This window comes from Anas acuta, chromosome 4 (assembly GCF_963932015.1).
Source record: "Anas acuta chromosome 4, bAnaAcu1.1, whole genome shotgun sequence".
In the NCBI taxonomy this organism is placed as follows: Eukaryota; Metazoa; Chordata; class Aves; order Anseriformes; family Anatidae; genus Anas; species Anas acuta.
The window spans coordinates 46,750,520-46,778,067 of record NC_088982.1 but is presented as its reverse complement, the minus strand read 5'-3'; the positions used below and the strand labels follow the sequence as shown (position 1 = coordinate 46,778,067).

Sequence of the window (27,548 nt, the reverse complement as noted above, 5' to 3'; positions counted from 1 at the left end):
AGAATTTTCTCTCATTAAACACTTGCTGTCAGACTGTCATGTATAAACAGCTCTATAAACAGATCTCTGTTAATCCAGCATTTTAACATGAAAGCACTACCAGTGTGACTTCAAACTCAAAACTTCAATAACCAGAAAATCTCAGAAATGAGTGGAATATTTATCCAATATATTCCAAGTGAACATCAGAAGAAAATATTTTGGAATAAATACATATTTAAACCATAAATCCTGATGCATTACCATAAGGGATTTTTCACAGAAAAGAGATGCAAAGAGGTGTTTTTCTTTTTTTTTTCCTATTGGTAAGACAAATCCTGCCCTCGTAGATTTAACTGTTCCCTATTGTTTCCCGTAATCAAATAATATTCAGTAATCAAATCCTGGGCCCATACCAGACATGAACATTGAACATCCCTCAAGAAAGTCAGTAAAAATCTGAAGAACCCAAGACATATTCATTCAGGATATTCACAGCACCAAAGAAAACAGGATAGTGCTAGTGCTGAGGTAGCCAAAGCCCAATGTGTTTGGTTATGGTTAAGGGTAAACTAGGTCCCACAGTGATTCAGCTTAAGCACCACTGCTTGCTTATTCCTTGCACAGCTGAGGACAGATTGCAGAGCAGAGCTGGCGCAGGCTGACCAGCAGTTGCATGATGGTCCCTCTGCACTGGCTGTCCAGCAGGTACTGTGACTTGCCCAGCTGCAGAAAGTGACTGGGAAGCACCATACTGCTTCTGCAATGTGATGCACCTGAACTCGATGCAACTTCACACAGCTTCATATGCCCCTGTTCTTTTCCCCTACCACCAGAGCTTTGCTCTGTTACAAAAATCTTTGTTTTTCTGATGCTTAGTTTTTATTCACACAATGTATATCTTGCATGTTGCTTATTGACCTTAGTCCTTAACCTGCTTGCTCCTGTTTCTTCCTTGAAGTTGCTGGAGGGATCTCTGGGTCCTGAGAGACATGTTGTACAATATGGGTCTTACACTTAGAAGCTAGTTCTACTCAGAAAGTAGTAGTGTGAGCAGGGTAGTTCACTTTCCAAGCCCAGACACAGTTCTCCTTCCTGAGAGGTTTGGTTGAACATTGTTCCACCATTTTTCCATACTACATTCCATACTACAGCCTCACTAATTCATTTAACACAAACTAGTGAAGAACCTGGGGACCAGGATCACAGAATTTCTAGGTTGGAAGAGACCTCAAGATCATCGAGTCCAACCTCTAACCTAACACGAACAGTCCCCACTAAACCATATCCCTAAGCTCTACATCTAAACATCTTTTAAAGACCTCCAGGGATGGTGACTCTACCACTTCCCTGGGCAGCCTGTTCCAGTGCCTAACAACCCTTTCAGTAAAGAAGTTCTTCCTAACATCTAACCTAAAACTCCCCTGGCGCAACTTTAGCCCATTCCCCCTCGTCCTGTCACCAGGCACATGGGAGAACAGACCAACCCCCACCTCTCTACAGCCTCCTTTAAGGTATCTGTAGAGAGCAACAAGGTCACCCCTGAGCCTCCTCTTCTCCAGGCTGAACAAGCCCAGCTCCCTCAGCCGCTCCTCGTAGGACTTGTTCTCCAGGCCCCTCACCAGCTTCATCACCCTTCTCTGGACCCGCTCAAGCACCTCGATGTCCTTCTTGTAGCGAGGGGCCCAAAACTGAACACAGTACTCAAGGTGCAGCCTCACCAGAGCCGAGTACAGGGGGATGATCACCTCCCTAGCCCTGCTGGTCACACTGTTTCTGATACAAGCCAGGATGCCGTTGGCCTTCTTGGCCACCTGAGCACACTGCTGGCTCATATTCAGCCGACTGCCCACCATCACTCCCAGGTCCTTCTCTGCCAGGCAGCTCTCCAACCACTCATCTCCCAGCCTGCAGCTCTGCTTGGGGTTGTTGCGCCCCAGGTGCAGGACCCGGCACTTGGCCTTGTTGAACTTCATTCAGTTGACCTCAGCCAATCGGTGCAGCCTATCCAGATCCTCCTGCAGAGCCTTCCTACCCTTGAGCAGATCGACACATGCGCATAGCTTGGTGTCATCTGCAAACTTACTGAGGGTGCACTCAATGCCGTCATCCAGATCATTGATGAAGATATTAAAGAGGACCGGCCCCAGCACCGAGCCCTGGGGGACGCCACTAGTGACTGGCCTCCAACTGGACTTGACTCCATTTACCACGACTCTTTGGGCCCGGCTATCCAGCCAGTTTCTAACCCAACGAAGCGTGCGCCAGTCCAAGCCAAGAGCAGCCAGTTTCTTGAGGAGAATGCTGTGGGAGACGGTGTCAAAAGCCTTGCTGAAGTCAAGGTAGACCACATCCACAGCCTTTCCCTCATCCACCCAGCACGTCACTTTGTCATAGAAGGAGATCATGGTTGTCAAGCAGGACCTGCCTTTCATAAACCCATGCTGACTGGGCCTGATCACCTGCTTGCCCTGCAAGTGCCGCAAGATGACTCCCAAGAGGATCTGCTCCATGAGCTTCCCTGGCATTGAGGTCAAACTGACCGGCCTGTAGTTCCCCTGGGGGGACCAGAGAACCTGGGGACCACTGGGGACCTCCGTCACGGTGTCAAAACTGCAGGGTGGCACGGGCAGTGTTCCCGCTCTGGCATCTTCCTTTCTTAGAAGGATTCTTTCCTCGATAGCTCAGACACTGGTTTCTACAGGTGGGGAGGAAGATCGATTCTCTCTGTTGGTGGACCTCTTCCAGAACTTTCTCTGCAGCGGAGACACGCAGGCCTGTAGGGAAGAAGGGAAGAGCAGAGGGTTTCTTCGTACTGCTTTTGACTCACAGGCTGTCAAAGCGCCATTTCTTTTATGAACAGCCCAGTTTCGCGACTTCCACTTAGTGAAAGTTACGATAACGCCACCAGTATCTCTCCCAGTCTGTGTCTACTTACCACAGGGCATAATTTGAGTTCACGTTAAGGCACCGTTTTCACACTGCCTAATGTTCAACCTTAAGAAATAGTTAAGAACATTCTTGGAAGTCAGGCTCTACCTGTAAGCACTGGAGCTTCTGAGTTAGTTGGGTTTTATGTTTATTTACCATTATTATTATCATTATTCTGTTTTTAAGGGCTGGAAAGGGAGCTTAGAATCCACATGAGTACTTTCACTGAAAACAGACAAGGTGAAGGAAGTACTCCAACTCCTCAGCATTAAAGAACTGTAGAACCCAGGAACACTTACCTGCCAGCTTCTGAACCTGAGTCACTTCCACACTTCTTCACAGGGAAGTCGCACCACCAGGTTCTGCTGTACTGAGAAGGCACTGCCAACATAGCTAGCTCATAGAGTCACTAAAACTATTTCACATAGATGGCAGAAAACACAAAGAGAAAACAGCCCACGGGGGAACACTGAGCCCACTTCACCACAACAGCAGAAAAACACCCTCGACAACCTGAGCCTCAAACTCCCCCAGGAAAGCAATTCCCCACACCTCCTCAAGCTTCCTATATAGCAAAGGTCAAATGACCCACACCTGGCAGACTTCACTTCACAAGGGTGGAGCCAACAGACCTTGTGGAATAGGCTCCTCTACCTGGCTTCAGTCTTTGAAGATCAATTGCTCCTTATCACTAATAGAAATAACCTGTCAAGGGGCTTAGTGTTTAGAGTTGACCTAATGAATTAACTAGGAAAGGTGCACAAGGGTCGTATGTCTGTCAGTCATTCTGTCAGGAAAATTAGTACAGAGCCTACTAAAATAAATAAATAAATAAATAGACAGATAAAGAAATCAAAGAAAATGACGTTAAAGGCAAAATTGCTATCACAGATTTTCATCTGTCTAGTCACGACAGATAAAGAATATAGCAATCAGAATGACTTTTCTTGGCATTAATGTTATTTAAATCTGCTTTTCTGAGATGTCTGCCTTATGTAGGACTTTTCAAAATCTAGCCCCGTGACCTCTGACTACACTATTTACTTCCGCTGCCTATAAGCTATCACGTATAAATGCCAGGATCCGGATCCTCACTCACTATTCAGGTCAAGGACTGGGCTGAAGGTCTGGGCTTTGATTTGGTTACATGCCCATATTGCTGTTTCCTGGCAGGTCATGGGAAGAAGATTGGCTGGCTTGAGGGAGCTTATGTACACATGGCTTTTAGGCTGCAGCCAAAGTGTTTCTCTAGATCTGGAAGTCTGAAGAGGGTTGCAGTCTCCAAGCTCAGATACAACAACGTGTTAGTCTGGCGCAACTGATTTTTGTGTTCCTTGCACTGGCTCTTCCTTCACCTCCTCTTCAGAGGCAAGGACACGCTTCTCTTTTGTGCTCCTTTGTTAGTAAACAAACCAGGACAGATTAAAGCCTCTTTCTTCAAGTCAGTAAGATACTGGGCTACAAAGATGGCGAAGGGCCTAGAGGGGAAGATGTATGAGGGGCAGCTGAGGTCACTGGGCCTGTTCAGCCTGGAAACAAGGTGGCTGAGGGGAGACCTCGTCGCAGTCTACAGCTTCCTCGCCAGGGGGAGTGGATGGGCAGGTACCGATCTATTCTCTTCAGTCCCCAGTGATAGGACCCAAGGGAATGGCGTCAACCTGAGGCAGGGGAGGCTTAGGCTACACATCAGGAAGAGGTTCTTCACTGAGAGGGTTGTTGCACACTGGAACAGGCTCCCCAGGCAAGTAGTCACTGCACCAAGCCTGTCGGCGTTTAAGAAGCATTTGGACTTGTGCACTTAGTCACGTGGTCTGAATTTTTGGGTAGACCTGTGTGGTGCCAGGAGTTGGCCTCAATGATCCTTAGGGGACCATTCCAACTCGGGATAATCTATGATTCTATACCCGCCTTTGGTTTCAGTGAGAATTCAGGCCCTGAAATCAACCAAAGTTTCTTCTGGATGTTTTTTTTTTCTGAATAGGATAACTTCATTTCCCTTTTGAAGACTTACAAGGATGTAGTAACAAAAGCAGAGGCAGAAAACAGCACCTGAGGCACAGGCTACTTTTCAGGCTGCAGCAGACTATAGGTATTGTTATAAATGACTGAGTCCCAAATAGGGTTACAATCAAAGTTTACAATTTATTAAAGGAATAGAGGTAAGCAAACAGCGCTGGGTGTGCCGGGAGTCTCTGCTCCACCAAGACGCACACCAGTTACATCAGGCGGCTGGTTTTTATGCTCCTAGGCTAATACATATTCATCACCACTTTTGGAAAAGGCAGGGTTCTTATAATTCGTTTCCCGGCACCCAAACCATCCCATGGATGCATACGTATCAGTCTCTGGCAGTCCCTCTGGGGGTCGCTCGTACTGAAGGCTCGTAGTCTTCCTCCCAGGCTTCGTCCTTCGGTCGTTCCTCAGCTTCCCCCCACCACCACCCCGCTCCTTATTTAGTGGTCTCTGGGCCACATGTCAGAAAGTTGTGTCTCAGGCAGTAGTCAGCAATTAGCTCAAAAAACTCCCCCTTATGCTCTTATCTCCCAGACCTAAGTCTCAAGGTTTACCCTTCAAACCCTCTATCGACATGAACTGCTAGACCATTCTTTTGCAAGATACAAGAACTAGATACACTAACCACTCTGTTTCTCTTGGACTTGTGGTTATTTATACAAGAGGATGTAAGACAGAAGGTCACATTTCATGATGAGGCCCTAGCATTGTTCCGTATTGACACGAATCAGATGAACATATTTCACAGGATGATATTATCATTTCAGACAAATATGATCTACGTAGCGTGAAGTGTTCCGGCATGCTTACACTCTGCCAAGGGCTCGAAAATGGGACCTTCATTTTAAGACTGCATGGAAAAGAAAACAAAACCAACAACAACACAGAAGGAACTTTTCCTTCACCTACATTTTATTATTATCTTGCAACTCCTGCAGGTGTCCACAAGAAATTTTGCCCCACCCCCTCCCCCCAAAAAAACAAACAAACAAAAAAAATACATTGTGGCACAGAGGCATAATTTCAGTTCACACCAGTAGACGTTCTTCTCACTGAAGCACAGTTAAGCCCCACAAAGCGCCAAAAAACTGCCAAAACGTAATGTATTTACAAGTTACTTTTCTATGTTCACATTATTTACTTGTCTGGTCTTGCCTTCAGGGCTTGACCTGTCTTGGGGGGAGGAACGGGGGGAGGGTGGGGGTGGAACATGTAATGCCGTGCAAGGTTGTTTGGGTGTATGTCTGACAACATGACTTTAAAATTTTGAACTGTTTGTACAGAAGCAAAAGACAGAAGAGTACACTATCCCCAAGGGAAACGTGGAAACTACCCGTTGCTTCTCAGGTTAAAAGTAAAAGGTGTAAGCATCTGTTAAGGGGGAAGAAAAAGTGTAATCAGCGGTTTGAGTACAATTCTTACGTATACAGGATCGTTTTCCTCTCCAATTTCCAACTTGGAGTGCAACATTTTTCATCATGCTCTTAGAACAGGATTCTGATTCTAACAATGGTTCCTAGTGCACATTTCCAGAGAAGAGAGATTTATTCACTTGTAAAAATATTGTAAAGCTACTTAGATTTGCCCAATTGTGGAAGCTTAAGAATGTTATGTTCTGGATGTAGTTTTCCTTCATCTGCTCCTCCCTTCCATGTTGTCCATGCTTTTGCTGTAATTGTCACGATCTTATTCTTTCCAGTTAACTTGGGTATCTCTGTATTACCCTGCGTTACACAGTGTTACATAAGCAAAGTGACAGTTACACCACTTGGGATAAATATCATCCTGTACAAAAAGAATGTGCAATTAGTCTTGTTTAATTTGAGTATTTCACAGTGTAAGTGCAAAGGGCTAAAATAACCACAGAATTATAGTTGGAAATGTTTAAGAAGTACTTCAAGTATTTTTGTAAAATAGATGACTGGAAAGCTGATAGGGTCCTCTGAGTCATAGTATTCTGGTTATCCAGGAATCCAGAATTCAGGCTGCACAAGTGTCCTTGATGTATTTTTTGGAGCAGTTTGTTAAATTCATCACATTTTAATGTATTTACCACAAGAAAAAGATGAGGACTGAAAATCAACGGCAAGATCGTTTGCTAACTTGATGGTAGGACTTTAAACCTCTCCATGGTATGGATTGCTCTTTAGAGGCATGTGATCTATCTAAGGTAACCATTCAGAACTGTCCACCTATTCCTATTGGCGCTTTTGCACACCTGTGATTAGCACCACATTAGATACAGTTGTGTCTTACATTGTAGGCATCACTTGTAGAATGGTTAAAAATAAAATTGCAATTCAAACTGGTGCCTTCTTAGTTTCAAAACTATCATGAAAGCCATCTGTTCACACAGTACCGCTATACATCAGGGCTGGATGCTGGTAGGATGTGAATAAGGGTGCCATTGAACAGCACAAAGTATCCTCTGTCGTACGACATGGAGAGCGCATCAATCTGTACAGAGCAAATGGGCTCAAGCAGGATCTGTAGCTCCTTTATGCACCCCCTGGTAAATCTATTCTTAACATAGTGTTTTGGAAGCAAAAATACTAAAAATATAAGTGTATACAGGCTTTCAAAAGGATGGCCTCCCTTTCTTTTTGGTCTGCAAAACTAACGCTTATTATACTATTTTAGTTAAATACTTGCATGCATGAGGCACGTCAGTGAATCTTGTCAAGTGGTTGGTGCTCTGTGAGACTCCCTACATATAACTCCCTTAAGCAGCGATTAAGTTAGTGGAAAAATGATATGTAAACAGAAAATACAGGAGCAGAAGATCAGTTTTGCTCAGATACCATAAAAGAGATGATAGGATCTGTGCTAACTCCCTTAAATACTTTTTTCTGCAGAAGGAATGTGATCCACAAAACAACCTGTGTGAAGGTTGGGTATAAAGTAGTGCTACCATCACAAACTTGGCCAAGTTGTCTTTCTTTTGAAAACAGGGGCCTGTGTATGGATGTGTTTGTCTCTCCGAAGAGCGCAGATTTTCTGAATGTCTAACGTATATGTAAGATCCCCATGTAATTACAGAATCAAACGGAAATTTAATGCTTGCTTTCACCTACAGATGGATTGAATTCCTGCTGCTTGGCCCTTAGCTCAAGATCAATTTACTTTAAATTTGTGCAATACTTCTTCAAATACGTATTCCATTGGTGACTTTGTGAGGTGATACCTTATTACTCTCATCACAGCCTTTAAAATAGTAGCTCAGTACACATCTAGTCCTGAATATTAGAGTGTAGAGTGTTAGAATGGATGGTTGTATCAGGTTGAAAACCTGTTTAAAGTCTGCTTTGTTAAATGAATGAGGTAAAAGCAGGTATGTATACTATATAATAAATTGTGGTAACGTCTGAGCAGTGAGGTAAATGTCTCCCAAGACAGATATAGCTAGTGAATGATTTTAACTGGAATATATTCATTAATGTGAGCAGGACAGCAGTTTGCAATAATATGACTGAAAGATTACCATGGAATCCAATACTGCTATTCATACTACCAATTCTGTGCTTCTTTGCAAATCTAAAAGAGACCGTCCCTTTGGAATGTTCTTCGATGTGTATTCACTTTCATATTTTTCATCTTCAAAAAATTGTTAAAGGAATTATTAGGTGTACCCTTACTGTTTGTTTCTCAAAAAGGCACCAAGTATGGAGATGACCTGAAACAATTTCATATCTGTTTGCAAACTAACAATTTTTTTTTCCCTATGAGTTGTGAAGAAAGCATGTAATTTAACTATACATCTTAAATAGTTCAGTTGTGGCACTTCTGGGTAAACCAAGTCAGGACAATTTGGATGCTAAGAAAGAACTGCATAACATGTTTTTCACATTGGTGAGTCCTAGACTGTAGTCTGTCAGCATATGGCAAGAAGTCAGTTGCTGAATTAGAAAAGTATTTTACTTCCATTATCTTTACAGTGTTTTCAAAAAAGGAAGTATGTTTGGCAGGTTATATGGTATATTCTCAGAGGTGATCATCTGTTTGTCCAGAAGATTCATGTACCTGTGTTTTTATGTGCCTATGTACCTATGTTTTTATATTTCAAGACATGTTATAATCAAGTCAGCAAGACAGAATTTTGGAATAAAATGAATTAGCTATAGAGTACTAACAGACTAAAAATCAATATCCCTTTAACCCATCATCATAGAAAGGAACTGGAACTTACAGTGATGTGAGCTTCATACCTAAACCAGAAAAATCAGTAAATATAAAATCATTGAGCTTTATTTAAAAGAACATCTTTGATATCATTGCTCTTCCAAAAGATGCAGAAACAAACATTTCCAGATTTTCTTTCATGCTATGTGGGAATGATTTTTACCTGCCCAAAGAAAGTTAGGGTAAATGTTGGACATATATTTTGGAAATAACCTATTGTGATACACCATCAATGTCCTAGACAGTAGCACCATCTGCTGGTAAGAAGATCCTTTCAAACTTTAGAAAAAGCTGTGGAGAGTGATCCGGCCAAAATGATGCAAAATGCTACTGAGAGTAACATGTAGTTTTTCAGTCCCTGGACAGTCAAGCGGAGAGAAAAAGAAAAATATTATGTCATAATAGGTAACACTTCACAAAAAAAAGTAAAGTAAAGTTTCATTTAATTTATGACAAAAATGAATGCACCTGTTATATGAAATGTTAGCATTTTACTTCATACAATGTATTTTATAGGGTTTTATTTCATACAACATTTGAAAGATTTTTTGTTCAAAGCAATTCAATACAAGCAATCTATGATGCCATGCACTTAGTGAAACATTCATAAAATTAATTCATCAATTCTTTTTTAGTCTTTTTAAGGGACTTCTGTCTGTTTTCAGATGATATTTAAATAGTAAGCATCTATGCTGAGACTATTCTAAAATGTATGAAAAAGTTGAAAGACTTAGTGAATCATAAAGATTTGGATAATGAACATGACAGTCTTCTAGTGTGGTGCAACATTTGTCCGCAGTGAGGGAGAGGGGACTTCTAGTTCCTGCTCCAAGCATGCCTAACGCATTTTACAGTCACCAGAAATACCAGATATAATCTGTAATGGCAAATTAGATATGAATGGATCTTGGCCAGACTAGTTACAGGAACCTGAGACCTACGCTCCTATGCTTCAAATTCCGCTTGAAAAATAATTTCAGCCATGTTAACATCTAGTAAATTACCCCGTTCTGTGTTATCACTGCTGTATCAGTTTAACAATCTCTACATTGTACTGTAATCAGCAGGCTCAACTGTCCTCAGCCTCATTTTTTGGTCCTCTGCAGAATCTGACCCTAAATTCCTTAACTACTGGTCTATGTGATTACTGCGACAACTGCTCATTCCCCTGCCCTCATTGAAAGCTAGCTCAAATAAATACTGTTTTCAGGCTATGCTTGGCATCCTGACCCTGCTGCAGTCTTCATTTACTCCCACTGCTGCTAATAGTCATGGAATTCAAATCGGCATTCCTGTAAAAATTGTTCAAAGTTTACCTTGGAAAACGTGGCATTGCATGACATGATTTTCAGCTTCATAATGTAGTATTTGTAAGGAAATCTAACGGATACAGCTATATACCAAATCATGCTGTTCTAAGAACTAGAGACAAGGAGAAGAGAGACTAGGTAAGAGACCTAGTAAGATTACCTTGATTTCTTTAAATACGAGGACTCCCCATGCTGCAGCAACAAGGCCAGGACCCTAAAGAATAAGATTCACTTGTACATTACAAATGTGAAGTGTGTCACCTTCCTATTATTGTTTTTAGGGCGGTTGTATTTCATTTGGATAGCAAATTTAGGCCTCTCCATTCTGTACAGTACTCATGGCAAAAGCATAAACATACTGAAGTCTCTACAAAGTAAGACACAATAAATACTTCAAGAAGGGCTAACGAGATTTTTTTAATTTATTTTTTTATGAGAGGGCATAATTTCTTCCTAAATTAAGCTGTGGAGTCTGCACTGGCTGTTATACGTTCTTTTAGTAGGCTCTAAATAATATGCCTCACCTTAGTTCAAACTCTACAGACTTTCATTTGTTACCCTGTTTCAGAGGTCTATTCAGGTTTCTTGGCAGCCACCAAGGATATTGCTAATGTTTCCTCTATTACCACGACTAACCACTTTTGAAAAGTTTGATTTTATTGCTCAGTATGGTATCAAGAAACTGGAACATGAATGTATTTCCTGTATTTCAGCCATCTGGACAAAACACAAAGCCAGACAGATAAGACAGGCCAGGAAAACTGCTGTTTCTCTGTGATGGTGTCTTACAGATTTCCTAGCTAATAGAAAACAAGAGGTTCACAGTGATAATTTCCAGGCACTCCCAGTAATACATTTTTTTTTCCTGTGGGAGCAATGATCTGAATTCTCATGACCGATGAGAAAATATTATCTGAATATGAAGCAAAAACTCTGTGAATGCTTCCCATTACAGCTGCTCTCAGAAACACTTGACAGATGTCTGGACAGTGATCTTACTCCCACCATCTTCAGTACACCCGATGGGACATAAATTTAGGCCAGCAGGAAACAGAATATTACATTGAATGTGTTTGTGCATGCCATTGCCTAAATTGCTAAATATTATTTAAATAATAACTAAGGTGTTACTTCGCTTTCTAGATAACCTACATTGCTAGGGGAATGCATTTTTTAAATGAAGCAAATTGTTAAAGGGATGTTGTTTGAAGTTCTCTCTAGGGTGAAATAAAGCAACAGTTCCAAAACTGCAGCACAGATAAGCAGTTTCTCATCAGTGCTGTCCTTACAATTTTTCATTTAGTTATTTTACATCCTTCCCCTTTAGGTATACTGATAAACAAAGTTACTAAAGCTGCTTTCTATTAATCCTTCTGTTCCTAATTAGAATGATCCCAAGTATTTTTTTTTCATTGCAAACTGCACAGTTTATTCTGATTCACTGCATCTTGAGGCAAAGCTTAATCCCTATTAATGTTGTTTCATTAGTTTGCTTCCAAAATACAGCTGTTCAGCAGAACTTTATTTTTGATACTCATGAACTCTAATTTGCCAGAAGTTATCTAGCTTTGCAGCACCATCTAGCAGACTGGCAAGAGAATAAAGGCAAAATTTATTTTTCTATAGTGATGGAATTCATGCAGCTTCTGAACATTAACAGTGTTTTAAAGGTACAGTATTATAAGCAGGAATAACACAGGCAAAATTGGCCAACCTATTTTCCTTGTGTTTTTGTAAGAAAATTATTTTCAGCCATACAGAATGTTTGGTGTATTTGAAAAGTGTGACAATAAAAAATATCTAACTTAATTAAGCAAAATGACTGATAAAATATAAAAATCACAAATGAAAAAGTCCAGAACTACAGATACTTGCTGGGATGAAAGCAAGTAACTTTTCTTCTTTTTATCACCTCAGTTCAATATTTAATATTGACAATAGTTCTGGCTAAAGAGTACTGGTTTTTATATAACCTGAAGACCGACACCTTCAACTCCTATTTTTTATGCTTGACATTGGCCAAGACGGTGCTTGTCACATTATCTTAAGTTCTGCCCAAAAAACAAATGCTAGTGCAGACAAGTAAAAGAACACGTAATGTATACATTTGGAAAAAAATTTATCTGGACACGTCAAAATTTCAACTTAATTTTAACTACTAGGGAGGGGGGGGAGGGAAATCTGCATTTCTAGTCACAGATTTTATTTTTTTATATACTTACTGCGGTTATTATTGGAAAGCTGACCACAGCACTGAGATAGTTATTGGCAATGAACCAGCAGCAATTGGCTATTGCCCAAAGCACACCAGAAACAAACCCTAGAAAAATAAATCCAAATCAAAAACACGTACAGCAAAGTATAGACAGCAATCTGTGAAATATTTGTATTAATAGCATAATACAGAAATTGAGTAGTTTATTATTTAATAACTTTAACAAGCTGGCTCTGAGAATCTAAACCAAGGCTCAAGGGATAAAATCAGCTACTCCAACTGAAGTAGGAAATTATAATTAAAGATTGCAATTTCCTGGGCAACATACTCTACTTTCTGACAGAGTGAGTTTTTGCAAATGCATTGTTTGCAATGTCACATTTCAGATTAGAACAAAAATATATCATTGCTTCCTGATCTTAATTAACATAGTAGGACTGATCTTTCTGAACAGACAAAAATTGAAATGACGAGACTTCAGAGGCTAACTACAGTTCCATTATATAGCTTGAACTAATCACTGTAAAAGAATCAGAAGAAGTAACCAAAATGAGTTCCTAATTTAACAAACATACCTGGCAGTATGGCTTGGGGATAAACTATAGGCTTATTTTTCCTGACAGCACAGTAGATCAAAAAGTAGATGGTACTTGTAAGAAATATTCCACTGAAGTGTGCAAAAACATAATCTAAATCTGAAGGAGAAATTGCAAAACTGTATTAGTCTAAAACATCAGTTCATTATTTTAGTTAAATTTATTTCAGTGACAGCATTCACAAAAACAAAAACAGGTAAGATGCCACAATTTCAATTCAATTGTGGCTATGAGCCCAGCTAACAGTCTGGCTCTGGATGGATTTTGTCAATCATACATATCATATTAAATATGAATTAAATGCTACATTGACCCTAGCATTTATCAGAAGCTTTTATGCATTTCTATGAGTTGTTATTTTTGTAATTCTATTAGTCAGGCTACTGAATTCATTTATTAAAAGCATAAGAAAATACTTGTGTGAGGCTACAAAACTGCGGGGAGGGGTATTACATAATTACATCCTCTCGTAACCATCTACATTTACATTCACTGTAAAGCCTTGCTTCTTTTCGTTATGCTGTACTTTCAAAGGCAAGACAACTGCACATACAAAGCAAGATAAACATAGCAGTTTTGTCCTTTCCTTATCTTGAAGAATGCATCACAATTTTGACCAATATACTTAGTAACAATTACAAATCCCTTACAGATTTGATAAGCACTAAATAGAGCATCTTCAACATGATAGAGGAGAACCATGTAGCAAGGTGATCTCTGTCTCCTTGGACCTGTAATTCCTCATCAGGAAAGACAGATACAGTAATGATAACAGCTGTTTTGTCTTGCTTGGAAGTGTGTAAATTGCTATATCCAAGAGAAAATGTATCCATTACAATAAGCATTGGTTAATGGCAGCACTGTGCTGTCTCAGTGGAAAGTGGGCCTTACGCTGCCACTGGTATTACTTGATACATTATATCCTAAATCTTAAGGAAAATGTTTCTTGACAAATGTTTTGAAAATAGCTATTACAACTACATTAAAAGGCTTCAATTACAAAACTAACATGATTACTTAAAATTTTGTATATCTCTTCTGCTCATCAATTATGTTCAACCTTCTACTTTTCCTTTACTAATTTAGCAATCAATAAGCTTTTGCCCCTCATATTCCTGACATATGAACTTGGTATTTTGAGAGTTACCTACGTTCCAGAAGGTGTTAAGTAAGTAAGATAAATATGGCATCTTTTTGGCTGTTTACTGCTATTGTTTTAATGGTTTAATTCACCTTTTGGAAAAAGGGAGAGCTAGTATTATAATAACAACTCAGTAACATGTAACATAGTACTGAACTAGTAAGTTGCCACTGTATTTCCAGCAGTATGAAGAATTTCACTCCGTGCCTTTATGAAAGCAGAAAACCACAACATATTAATGAAATAAAGTAATTAGCCTTTACCAAATTGACTTGCTCCTGCGTATATAGTTTCATTTCTTCTTCCATGGTCCTTGATGTAAAGTACTGGTACAAAACTGGAACCATACAGTACTCCAGCCACTACAGCTAGGCTACATCCTCTTTGAAAAGAACAAAAAAAGAGAAAAAAGCCTACTGTAAATTAGGGAAGTAGACACTACACAAGACATACAGTATTGCAGTTAAAACCTGAAAATCTTACAAAAATTGGTAGCAGTGTTATAAAAATGATGTATTTTATCTCTATTTTTAGTGTAGAAAATTTCCAAAACAGTAATTCAGTTTTCCTGCACTTTGTGTCCAAGTACTACAGCCAACTCCTGCCCCAATAATTTGCAATCTACAGTCATGACAAGAGACATCAACTAACCAATACTGCCTAAAAGAGAAGCTGGGAGAAAACTAACAAAAATAAAGTTAAAACACTCCCACTCTCAGCTCCATTGTTTCAGTCCGTACTTTCTTTACTGATTTCCAGGATCATTATTTTCCTTCTTGCTCCCATTCTCCACCTCCAGATGATTATGTCCTTGCTGCCTCCAGTCCCCAAACCGCCTCCTTGCTAGCTGCTGCTTCCACCCTGGACCACTTCTCCTGTCTCCTAACCATGCTGCAATGCCTTTTCCATGTGTACTCATGTGGAAGCCACACCTGGAAGCATGGCCTCTTTCTATGGTGGGGTGCTACAAAACAGCTCCGTACTTAATTCCTATTGCTCTTTACTTTGCAAATGTGTTGGTATAGCACAGTGAACAGTGAGAAGAAAATTATCCAACTAGTTGAGCAGCTAGTCAGATATGCAGAAATACGCACAGTACGCTAATATTTTAAAAAAATATTTATTAGCACATGTCTATGCTAGGAAAACTAGAAGACAAATTCTGTTCTTACTCTGTTATATTACTTTCTCTGGCTACTTGACCTGCATCAGTAGAACTGCTAATGACTTACATGAGTCTTTTTTTTGCTGGAGAAAGTCTGCTCACCCATGACTCATCAGAGATCTCTTCAGAAGCATTAACAGACTGCAGAAAAATAAGAGTTTTCACTCAATCTTTTTTCTTTTTTTTTTTTTTTTTTAAATAAAAAACAACATCTCAAATGTCTTAATACAGCAGTTTTGCTCTAAGAAAACTGTAAGGGAAGGAGAAACAAGATTTGACAGGGATGCTCTGAATAAAAAGGAAAAATAATTTTGGAAATAAAACAAGCAGTAATAATTGGATCTATCTACCTCAAAGTTTCTAAGTGTTTGGCTGTGTATTTGGGGTTTAATATATAATACAGCACTCATTAGCTTTTTTTTTTTTTTTAAAATCTACATGCAGGTCTGCCTTTCAAAACTTGCCCTTCCTTAAAAATGATGAATGATTTAATGTATTGGTTTTATTTATGATACAGCTTTGCCTTTTGTTGATAGCTCTGGTGTTACTGTCAGAATACTAGGACTATTTGCCAACTGAGAAAATAATACCCTTGTCTGCAGTGTAAAGAGACTACAACATTCCTTTCTTCTAGTCCTGCAGATTATCTTCTGATATGTGCTCTGGTAGATTGGGACCTCTAGAGATCACGATCACCAAGCACAGCTAGAAAACTCTCAGGAGCTCTGTTTAGGTAGCAATTGAGTTTTGATGCATCACTGACCTACCAGAGTAAGGGTAGGAACAGGGAATTGTATTGGGAGCCTGCTGTTCTCCAGTTATTGTTGCAAATTTTGGCTGTCACTTCTTTGGGAGCCCAGTCTGGCACCTGTCTTTGGCCTCCCACCAGTGCCACTGTCAATGCTGAGAACCAGGGACTCCTGACAGTCTTTTGGCTCTGTAACAAGGCAAAAATCTGGTGGATAAGACTTGTACACTCTGTTGCATTTCCTCTAAGCATTCTCCTACTAATAGCTAAAACCTATTCTAATAAATTCTTCTAAAACTACTACTTCTTTTCAGAAAGGAAAAATGCACATTGTCTTTAATACAGCCTCTACCATAAGGGCTTACGAGCCATATACAAGGCTGACAATAAACGAAGAAGGCCTTTTCTGTTGTTCACATTTAATTAAATACACAAGATCCACAAATTAAATACAATCAATGCATATTTATGTATTTTACCATATATCCTATGAAAACCAGTTAACATTAAGCAATTTTTGTTTGTTTTAACATGTATATGTATTCTCACAGCTGCAGAACAGCAACTGCAGAGTACTTACCGTTTCTCTCAGTAATGGTGTTCTTTCTAATGAAGCTGAAGAACTCTGGACTTCAGTTTTTATAAAAAGAAATATGACAGCACTCAGAAGAAAAGAATACGTCAATGAATACCATAAGTCAGCTCACGAGGACATAACATTTAGCGTCCAGAGATTTACTTCAATATATTTTTACAATGCAGTTGTTCTGAACAGTCTTAACAATTGACTTCAGCAAAAGTAAACAAATAGATTAGTCCTGTTATCACTTTATAATTCTCTCTTCTATATAATAGGATTGAAATGCTTCTTTTTTTATGGTGTGTTGTTCCAGCCACGTGCTAACAACAGCTATGTTAGTTAACAGTGTCCTTTGTACTGAACCACATTAGCTGAACATCTGCATGAAAATTCTATATGGAACAACTTAAAGCTGCACAGAATTGGATTTGTGCTCAAGGAAAACTGATAGTCTTGAGTTTTCTGTTGTATCCAAGTGGGATAACACTGCTCCCACAGGGCCTCATGCATTTGTAGGAGAAGGGGTATTGATTGCTCCAGTGCACTGAGTTAATAAAATGAAGAAAGCTTTTCCACCCTGCTCCTGGAAATCAGGTAAGTATGTGTAATCAGAACTGACAGATTCATTTTTTTATTTTTAAGTAAGGTATTTTAATGATTTATTAATTTTTTCTATAGCCATAAGCAAAATGCCTCCATCTGAAGAGTGATTCAACTCCTGCTAAAGGAATAAGGGTAGATACAAAAAGGTGCCAGCTTCCTCTGGAGGGACTAGGCAAATATGTACAGGTGCCGCATAGCAGGCTAAAATAAAAAAAACATGCTTCTGAGCTCTACCGAGCAACACGTGCAGCTTGCCAGGAAAACATGTTTGGTCAGGATCGTTTTCCTTGTTGATCGCTTTTTGTGGTATCTCAGAAATAGGCAGGAAGCAGCTGGTGAGCTACATAAATTCATCAGGCAGGAATAACAGCACTCCCACTGTTTTGTGAGTACCTCTCACAAAAGTAGAAGTCCTTCTGAAGATCATGAAGTTACTACTTGTGAATTGGTGATGGTGGTCAGGTAGACAGGGAGACAAGGAATAAGGCATAGTTTCTGGCTTTTTATGAACCCTAAAGGATCTGGGGGATATTCTGTTAAGAGGAAGGATTTGTACTGACAACCAAGTTAAGTCAGAACAGAAATCTCACAGACGTTTTCTCACCAAGGTTTTTCTAGTTTGTTTCAGCACCCTCTCAAACTTTGGTTGAAGTGAACCAGTTGAACAATCTGGCTAGGGAGAGGATTAGTGCATCACAGCTTTGCCTTGAACGTGCCTACCGGCATAAAAACAGACTTCTGCGTTTATGAATAACCATTTCTCTACTGTACTGGAAAATGTGCATGTTTCCATTCTGAAATGTAGCACTGACAAGCTAGGTATAGACAACTCATGAATTTTGGGGTAAATCAATTTGCAAAAAAAAAAACTACAATACTTTTACACTTTGCTTAAATTGTTCCTCTGATTATTACATTTAAATTATGTTAGATAAATTAATTATAAGTTTTTACCTTAATAATGAAAGCCCGGCTCCAACATAATTTAAGACTGGTCTTGATACCTCTTCTGGGTCAATTCCAAACCAACCAAATCTGGAATACGTAACTAGTTACACTTAGCTGCATTGACTGCATACAAAATACTTAAATTAAAACAGTCTTTAAAATCTTTACTCACAGAAATATTTCTGCTTAAGTTTATATTAGCAACATATTAGTTTATATCATGGATTGGGGCATCAGTTGGCTTACAAAAAACTACATTTATTATAAAACCAAAAAAGTCTTTAATTTAATTGAGATTGATTTTTTTGAATCTGGGTATTTAAAAATCAAGGTTAATTTAAATTATTTTATCAGCCCATGCTGTAGAAGAAAAAAATACTAGTACTAGTTTGACATACATAAATACATTATTTATTTACTCAAATATGTTAATGAACATGACCAGGTATTTTTGTTCCTATTGAGTCAGAGGAAACACAAAAAGATAAAGTAATTAACCTGAGTACTTTCCAATGAGAAGGAAAAAATACCTTTTATGTATGTTTAATCCTTTTTATTGGTTAATATTTGTTATTAGCAAAGAAATGGAAAGATTACTAATGTATGCCTTAAGCATACTCACCTTGAACTTGCCCAGCCTGTCAGCAAATTAAAAGAAGCCCATATCAAAAGACCAAGAGCTAAGCCAATGGTTTTAACAATAGGGACAACTGTGACATTGCCTGAAATAAAAAAAATAAAATTAAAAAATCAGTCAAAAGCTAGACTGTGGTCCTGCCTTTTTAGCTTTAGATTCTGAGACTGTTCAGAATGGAAAATAATTTAGGCAACTACAAGTTAGTAGGCAATAGAGTTTTTTAAAGATAAATTAAATATGGACTTTTCCTCAACACCATTTTAAAAGTTATTTTGGTGTGAATTTGCTGCTTATAAATAAAAATACATTAAGTAGGGCCATCCAGCATAGAGAATATTATTATTCACAATAATATTTGTTGTATGGGTAAAGCTTTTTTAATACCAAGACTGGAAAAGCCAAATAACTACCTTATATATGGAAAAGTTTTTATGACCGTTTTTGCAATGAGTTAGGATTACTTTGCGTTTCAAGAATTAGAATGCTTACCTGTAGCCCACACAAAACCCCCAACCATAGCCAGGGGCCAAAAACGAGGGCAATTCTGGATTAAATTGACCACCAAAGAAACTATCCATATGGAAGCACAGAGAATCCATTGGAAGAACATGCCTATGAAAAAATCAAATGCACACAAGAGAGAATTAGTAGAACGTTGCAAATGTGAGTCTCTTATCTCTTTAATATAGTACCTTTGAGCTTAAATGGTACCAAAACAGTGAAACTTGGCCACCTGTGAATCAGGGAATCATGTTACAATATATTCAAAGGATGTATTTTAGGGTTGGCTGTTAAAATTTGGTCAACCTGTTTCCTGCTATGCACTTTTTGTACAAAAGACACCTTGCTGGGCAAAGTTTACACAGGCCCTGATTCCCAAATGCCTGAAAATTCTGACAAAGAGGATATTAAGTTACTGCAAGTTTTTCGCACTACCCCAGTAGCAGCTGGCATAGAAGACAAAGCTCCTTCAAAGCTCCGAGCTCAGGCTTTTCCACCAACCCATTTGAGAACGACAAAGTTTGGACAGATCTCTCCTATCTTCATAGATTCTCTAAGGGTCAACCAAGCAAATCATTGAACTTTATGCCAGCTGACCTCACACTTTCTCTCTAAAGCAGATGTGTCTTGTTAGGACTGTATTTGGCACAAAGAAGAGAGAGAGGCTCTGCAGTCTGTAATGCAGATACTATTACGATAACATAATGGCAGATTTATTCCTCTAGGGATCTGGTAATTGACTATGCTTCAAATAGACATGCAAATACAACATGAATCTAGAATGATGAAGTGATAAAATTCTAAGTAGGAAACCGATGTGATGTTTCCTCTTACTGGGTTAACTAGATAAAAATATCAACATTTCCATTTTTGATTGTTTTCATATTATCCTAGGTCCATGTTTGAAGAGCAGTAATCTCCAAAGTCCAACAACTTTTACTTTTTTTATATGTATAAATAACAGTGGATGTGTTAGAGAATCCCTATGATGGTAAAAGAAAGGACATTTTGCTTTCTATTGTGAAATGCTCATGAAATCATCACTATTGTTGAAGTATACAGTAAAAGTAGATTTGTCATATTGAGAACCAATACATTATTTCTTTATATCCTAACAGGGACAGAGAAAATTGAAACGTGCTCCATGGATGAAATCTGTGATGATATTATAAACCTATTTATAGAAACAATTATATGTGCTAGTAAAATATGATTCCAACTAGCAAAACAAAACAAAACAAAAACCCCAAACACCACCAAAATAGAAACACCAACAAAAACCAAATACGTAAAAATATAAACAAGTTTACCATCACCAGTGTCGTATTTTTTAACAGGCACAAAGTTTGTCCCAAAGAGAAGGACAGCTACTGCAGAAGAAGTAAATCCAATAGCAAGATCTGTTCCATTGCTGAAGTTATTGTATACTTTTCCGATGATCATTTTTTGCAGGGTTGTTTTGCTGCAAATCTTGACAGATTCTGAAATCAGAGAGCAGAATTAATCATGTAGAGTATTAAATAATACCAATCTAATTCAGAAACCTGCAAATTAAAAGACCCTACTTTTCAGTCTCAGAAGCTGGAAAGCCCTGTTTTGCCTGAGACCCACAAACACAGTGCAGTGCAAATAATAATGTTGGGATTTCTTCAAAGATGAACTTTACAGGCTGAGAAATACTGTAATACCCAACAGTGATGAAGATACATAAAGTCTTACATTAGCTATCTGCATTCCATCAAACTTGATTCACTGAGTGAATACATCAAATTATTTTTGTGGACAAGTAAGGTACTTGTCCAAGTAAGCCACAAGGTGGCTTTGCACAAGAAAAACCCTCACACACTGTCAAAGACAGTAATAAAACAGATTACACTACAGCTCTTTGAATACCTGTCTTGCTTCTTAAGCTCTTAAGTGAGTTTTTATGCAGATAAAATATTTATATCCTTTCAAATTTAAAGTGGTTTATCAGCCTGTTTTTATTAATGCACAGATAAACTTTACTTTAAAAATATTTCAATTTTCTATCTACTAAGAAAATCTGTATGCTGAAGGGCAAAAGAACTTTCTGTGTGTTTTTTATCTCTAAAATCTCCATATTGTGCACATTTAAGATTAGCACAGTTGGAAAACTAGAATTATGACACCAAAAATGGAAAAGAAACTCAATTTTCAGTTAACCGAGGGACTGTATGCTTTTTCAGGCTGATGAAAACTCTGCAACTCTCCAAGGTTTTGGGCACTTCGTCTCCAAATTTGGCTAAATACCAGGACCAACTTTCAACTCAATTTGAATGACTTCAAGAGAAAGCTCAGCTGGACGAGGCCTGGAACAACCTGATGCACTTCACTGATAGCACTGCTTTAAGCGGGGAGTTAAACTAGATGACTTCCAGAGGTCCCTTCCAAACTAAAATTATTCTATGGTTATATGATCCAATGCAAATAATGAACTGGTACACAGCATTAAATCAACTACACTTTTTTCACATACTTGGGCACTAACTCTGTCTTGTTCTGGGATTTTCAGAGGGTTCACTAAAAGCCGCCTTTTGTTTTCACTGTAGAGTTGCCAGATGAACTAACAGCATTATGTGCCACCTATGACTTACAGCTCACAAATGCCAAACCAGAGGCACTTACTGAAGTTGCCAGGATGTCAGAAGTACCTGAAACTTCAAGCAGAGACAAGTGGAATCGTGGTTACTGATGGGGGTTCTTCAGTAAGTAGCCCCTCCTGGCATTTCAGGGTTTCTGAGCTGCACAGTTAATAAAATATTGCTGGTATATTGCCTTATCCCACTAACTTCAAAGGTTTATCTCACTAGATGTTTGTTCTGCATTTTCACTGTTTCCTCAAAAAAGCTCCACCATGTTCTTTTACAAAGAGAGACAACAAATTATGGTGTAATTGCGTTCACTTAACACAACAGCAACGTGCTGCTGCCGTCTTTATGGACAGCTATGAAACCAAGAAACCTGCCCTTGAGAGCTTTCATCTCAAGGCAGATCCACACTGCTGTCAAGATCTGAAATTGCTCATTCAGCTAGTATTTTTAGAGGCTGCATGTCATACTGCCTATTTGCAATATACTCTATCTGCCATTAAGGGTGGGTATTTTCATCCGCATTTTAGGTGACTCCGGACTGCTCCGCGGTGGTGCAGTGATGTCCTCTGGTGCCACTGAGCCCACCGACTAACTGCTAGAGAAATATTTCTCCTTTTCCTGGAGATGAATGCTTTAGAAAAACGTTCCTCAGGCAATATTTTCACTAAGCATGGAAATAGCATGGAAAGAAGGGCAGCTCAGCGTGCTACCCACCCAGCTTTGGATTCCCTTGTTTACACCAGCATGCCCCAAGAGGAGCGCACCCTGCGGGCAGCCCCCCGGCCCTCCCTCAGCCCAGGCGCTGGGCAGCTCGGCGGAACAACCTCCAAACCCCCTGCCAGCGGGGCGCCTTCCCCCGCCGCCATTTCCTCGCCTCACTTCCGCAGCCTGCCCGGCCATGCCCGCCCTCCCCTCCCTCTGGGAGCCGGGGCCGGGGCGGCCCGCTGCCCGCAGCCGGGACTCGAGGCTCCCCCCCGAGCTCCCGGTGCCGGCTATGCCCGCCCCCTCGGCCCCCAGCCCTCCATGATACCTCACGGGCCGCTGCCGCCCAGCCCTCCACGGCCGCCGCCCCTCGCCTCGGCCCGCCCCAACCCGCCCCATGGGGCGCTCCCCCGGCCGGCCGCCAGCAGCCGCCGTGGCGCCGGCGGCCTCAGCGCTTCGAGGGGAGCTCCCCCGGCCGGCCAGGGGAAGGGAAAGGCGCTGCCCTCGGGCTGGCCTGAAATCCCTAAAAGCCGGGCTTTGGCTTGGAAATGATGGGCGGCTGGCTGCCGGCTAATTGTGGGCAGCCAGGTTGGGCAGGCAGCACGCGGAGTGCGTTTGTTCCTAAGTACAGAAATCACCTCCGTGTCCTCCTGGAAGCCCCCAGGTTGTTCAAAAATCAAACCCATGCGGTAAATCTTCTGCACCAAGGTCAAGAAGAGGCTTTTGCCCATTTCCCTGTAAGGATTTGACCCAGACCAATTAAAGTGCAGACTATTAGTCAGCATGTTTAGTCATGAAGCAAACATTTCTCTCCGTCCTGCTGGACTGCAGTTTCCAGATGCCAGCTCAGATCGACCTCCTTAAAAACACAGCACGAGTCTTCTAAAGCAGTGCCCTCTATTTTGAAAATCAAATCTGCATTATCCATAATAATGATGTACAATTTTTTTTTTTCCTCAGCAGTGTAAATTCTCATTCCTATAGGCTCTGCAAAGCCAGAACTGCACAATGTAGCAGCCATTTTAGCATAAAACGCTTGTCTGTGTGACATGGAGAGATGAACAGCAGCACGTCTCTAATGCAGTTTAGCTGTGGTGCATCCAAGAGGAACGCCATCACATACTAAGTCGCAAACGTAGCCCAGAAAAAAAGAAATGCTTTTTATTCTAAAGGCAACATATTACATCATTTTATTAGGAAAAAAGAAAATGTTAAGAAAAAATGTTAATCTTTATAACCATTAATTGCCTGCATGTAAAAAGCAAGTGCACATCCAGTGGCCTGGAACTGCATACACACTTTCAAGTGCTCAAGGAGAAAGAGTGTTGAGTTTTGACCTCAAAATATTGTGGTGTTGAACAAAATATATTTACCAGAAATTCCACCGCTGGTTTCATTTGGAAGAACAGATCTCAAAAGAATAATCAGTAATCAGTTCTAATTACTGTCTGTGACCGGTTTGAACTGATGTCACCTGTTCCTCGCTGTTTCTATTCCGTGCTATTTCTTCAAAGCATTCTGGTTTTGGAATATTTTCTCATCAACATAATAGTTGAAAGAGCACTGATGGTACGAATTAAACTAATACTAACTATGCAGAGACTCCAGTTCATTGATTTGTACTGGTTGGCTTCATTGAAGTCAGAGATTATCGGAGATGAACACTGTTTGGGGAAGGAAGTCCATGAATGCAAAGTATTTACTGAAGTCGAAAATGGCAAATTTCAGAGCCTTCTCTGAATATAGAAAGTGTCCGCTTATAGATTGTCTTTCATTGCAAAATGCTCTACAAAGCAGCATAGGGAATATTTTATTCTTTGCCAACTCTTTTGTTATTTCTCTAGTCACAGCAACTTTTGCAGTCATAACTACAGTGGAAGGAACCAAACTGAGACATCTTAGAAAGCTAAAAAATTAATCATATTTAAAATCCACATCACTTAAAATTGAAATGACCAAATGGTGCAAGAAGGAAGGATAAAATGAAAAAAATAAAGATGTAATCTGGCCTTTTGGAGGGAAACACACTAGCTACTTAGAAGCTTTTTGTGTTAATATTAATATTGCTTTGCTTTGTTGTTGCAAATGTTTTCCTCGTTAGTTTGTGCTTATTTTATTTTATTTTATTTTATTTTATTTTTCAGGTATGGTATTCACTGCTGTGAAAGGCTGTATTTAGTGTAGATTAAAGAAGTAAGACAGAAAAATCTAGGAAAGATGTCATATAAAAAGAGTATGAATAATACATCTGATAAGAAGGAAGAGGTTTTACTGCTAGAATTAGGAAGGATGAGAAAGGTGAAAGGCTATAGGATATTGCGTATGGGATACACATTACTTATGTGTAAAACCATGTGAACAGGAGGTTTAGAGAACTTCAAGGTGAATTAGTAAATTTTTGTTATCTCCGTAAAAAATGGGTTACCCTTGTCTTCTCATTTTGAAAATGGAGCTGAGCGTTAAAAAAAGTGGATGGTGCTGTTTGTGGTTTGCCAACACCAGAGTCAGGATGTGGGAGCTTGTGACTTGTGGCCATTGGCTAGGTCCACCATCCACCCTTTTTGTGCCCTGCTGCAGCTTTGGGTTAGTAACAAATCAAGAAAAAAGAATACTACCAACCTGAACAGCAAACACTTCCTTGTTGATCCTGAAACACAACAAAAAATTTGTTTTCCAAACAAGTCCATAACAATTCCAGTCTTGATTATTTTGTGAAATCTAGTAGGGCACTGGAACTGTACACGAGAGCTGAAAAAAATAATGTCTTAATATGTTATCTTTTAAAGACCCAGAACTTTAGAGGCAAATATCTATTAAATTAACAGGATATGAAATCCTATTTAGTTGAATTCCTGCAACAAGGCTTTCCAAAGAATTTAACAGGAAGACATTAGAAAAAGACTTCTCTTTCCTGAACATGAAAAGATAAAGGAAATAATATTGCTATAATCACTCAAAGCCTAAAAAAACCTTTAGCAGTCAAGACAGTACATTGGTGGGTACACTGCATTTCAATTTCTAGGCTACAAAGGGAATCAGGAATGAATACAAACAAACAAACAAAAAACACTCAAAATCCTTTTATACTTTCCTCTAGATAACCTTTATAGAATTGCTGTAGGAAGATTGTATAGGTTACAAAAGTTAAAGGAAATGCCATACCTAAGGAAAGCTGTTAGTAACTGGAATTGACTGTATTTCTGAGCTGCTTGATTGCCATGGACAGGTCACGGTACAGTCTACATGCAAGAACTGGACATTCAGAATTAGCTGTTGCAGTGTGTTACATTACCAACTCAAGCAACTCTGTGGCATTAGCAATGCAAGTTAAAAAAAACAAACAAACAAAAAAAAAAAAAAAAAACAAAAAAAACCATTTTGTGTTAATTGAAAGATGTGCAGTGGTTATAAGCGTCATGCTGAATTGCCTGCTTTCAAAATCACCAGTAAATGGAAATAAAATCCAAAAGGTGTAATTAAGTGATCTGTTTATTTTACATTGTTTATGTTTAAAGGGGAGAGCCCGTCTTAAGCATTTCAAAAGATTGTGTGTGTATGTGTAAATATGCTCCATGCTCTGATTTTATCTGCCAAATTTGCTGATATTTGCACTAATATTAAATGGAATATAGGAGGCTATTCTCATTGGAAGTGATTTATGGTCATGGTTGGTCAAAGGGGCTGCAAAGCTAGCTAACCTCTAGCTAATGACCATCCATCTTTCAGCAGGACCCTCAAGCATCTAAGGCTGATCTAACGATGTCCACATTGGGGAACTTGTTTAAAGTGTGAAAGATATTAAGCAACAGTAGCCATTTCTATATTGAGATTATTGATACACTTGTCTAGAGCTTTTAAAATTAATCTCTCTCTCTTTTATTTTATTTTATTTTTTTTGTGGGGGGGAGGGGTGAAGGGGGTGAGGGGTGTGGGGGACACATCCCTCCAGTTGAATTTGAACTAAAAATTGAGAAAAGAGCTTAAGTGTCAGAGAGATTTCTTATGATCTCCATTCCTCTAATAACTCAGACTTGGAAAAAGCATAATATGAAGACTTTTTTTTCTAGTAATGGCAAAATATCTTGGTCTTAACTTGGTAGTACATATTTAGCCAAAAAGTAAAGAAGGTGAGGTCAGTGAAAAAAATCCACTCACAAACTTATAAATCCAAATTAGACCCATCTGAAACAGAAACCATTTTCTTAAACAATCTGTTCCCCTTAGAGTATTAATAATGGAGCAGGGAATGTCTCTTTTAGTTTAAATTACAGTAAACAGAGATTTTATTATTTTGTACTTGGACTAGGCAAGGAGTCAGAAGTCATAGCTGCGCCATTGTCTCACTGCTTAACTTTTCACAAGCTGTTAACATCTTACTGCCTTGACTTTTCCATCTGCATGGTGACTGCTGTGCCTCATTTTGGAAAGCACAAATAGAAAACATGCTCCTGTTTAATAGCATGTTAACAATATTTAACAATAAAGCCACTGTCTGTTTTTCATTTCTCCTCACAAGAACATGCAATTCTCAAATGATGTAAAATTCAGAAGGCCCTCTTTTTAAAAAGGGAAAACTGTGGAAAGCAGGAATTTCTTCAGTACCTCTGCCTGCTGTGCACTAGAGGGCCCTCAGGAGTTAGAAATGGATGGAATGCACTTTTGGAAGGCACATACTTCACAGGACTTTT

At 39.3% G+C, this 27,548-nt stretch overlaps 1 protein-coding gene across 3 annotated transcripts; it reads right to left on the bottom strand.

Moving 5' to 3' along the window:
* Positions 1 to 9,152: 9,152 nt before the first annotated feature.
* Positions 9,153 to 23,628, bottom strand: TMEM144 (transmembrane protein 144). Of its 3 annotated transcripts, none has more exons than XM_068681078.1 (12): positions 23,499 to 23,628; positions 20,857 to 21,027; positions 19,535 to 19,657; positions 19,031 to 19,130; positions 18,415 to 18,495; positions 16,858 to 16,939; positions 15,597 to 15,670; positions 14,628 to 14,746; positions 13,203 to 13,322; positions 12,635 to 12,732; positions 10,573 to 10,626; positions 9,153 to 9,460 (listed from the first exon to the last, which is right to left on the bottom strand). In XM_068681078.1, exons 2-12 carry the CDS (start codon positions 20,987 to 20,989, stop codon positions 9,377 to 9,379), a joined length of 1,068 nt encoding a protein of 355 aa, XP_068537179.1. In that variant the 5' UTR covers positions 20,990 to 21,027; positions 23,499 to 23,628; the 3' UTR covers positions 9,153 to 9,376. The 3 variants fall into 3 exon arrangements, with proteins under 3 accessions (XP_068537179.1, XP_068537178.1, XP_068537180.1); XM_068681077.1 differs by lacking the exon at positions 23,499 to 23,628 and adding an exon at positions 23,189 to 23,338; XM_068681079.1 differs by lacking the exon at positions 23,499 to 23,628 and adding an exon at positions 22,193 to 22,324.
* Positions 23,629 to 27,548: the final 3,920 nt, after the last annotated feature.

What these genes read in the sequence shown, in the direction of transcription:
- TMEM144 (XM_068681078.1), bottom strand. Translation starts at nt 20,989, where the DNA reads ATGATCATCGGAAAAGTATACAATAACTTCAGCAATGGAACAGATCTT. An exon ending in CGCAGGAGCAAGTCAATTTG is followed by an intron (nt 13,323 to 14,627) that starts GTAAAGGCTAAT and finishes TTTCTCCTTCAG; the next exon opens with ATTTAGATTATGTTTTTGCA. An exon ending in TCGTATTTAAAGAAATCAAG is followed by an intron (nt 9,461 to 10,572) that starts GTAATCTTACTA and finishes TTGACTGTCCAG; the next exon opens with GGACTGAAAAACTACATGTT.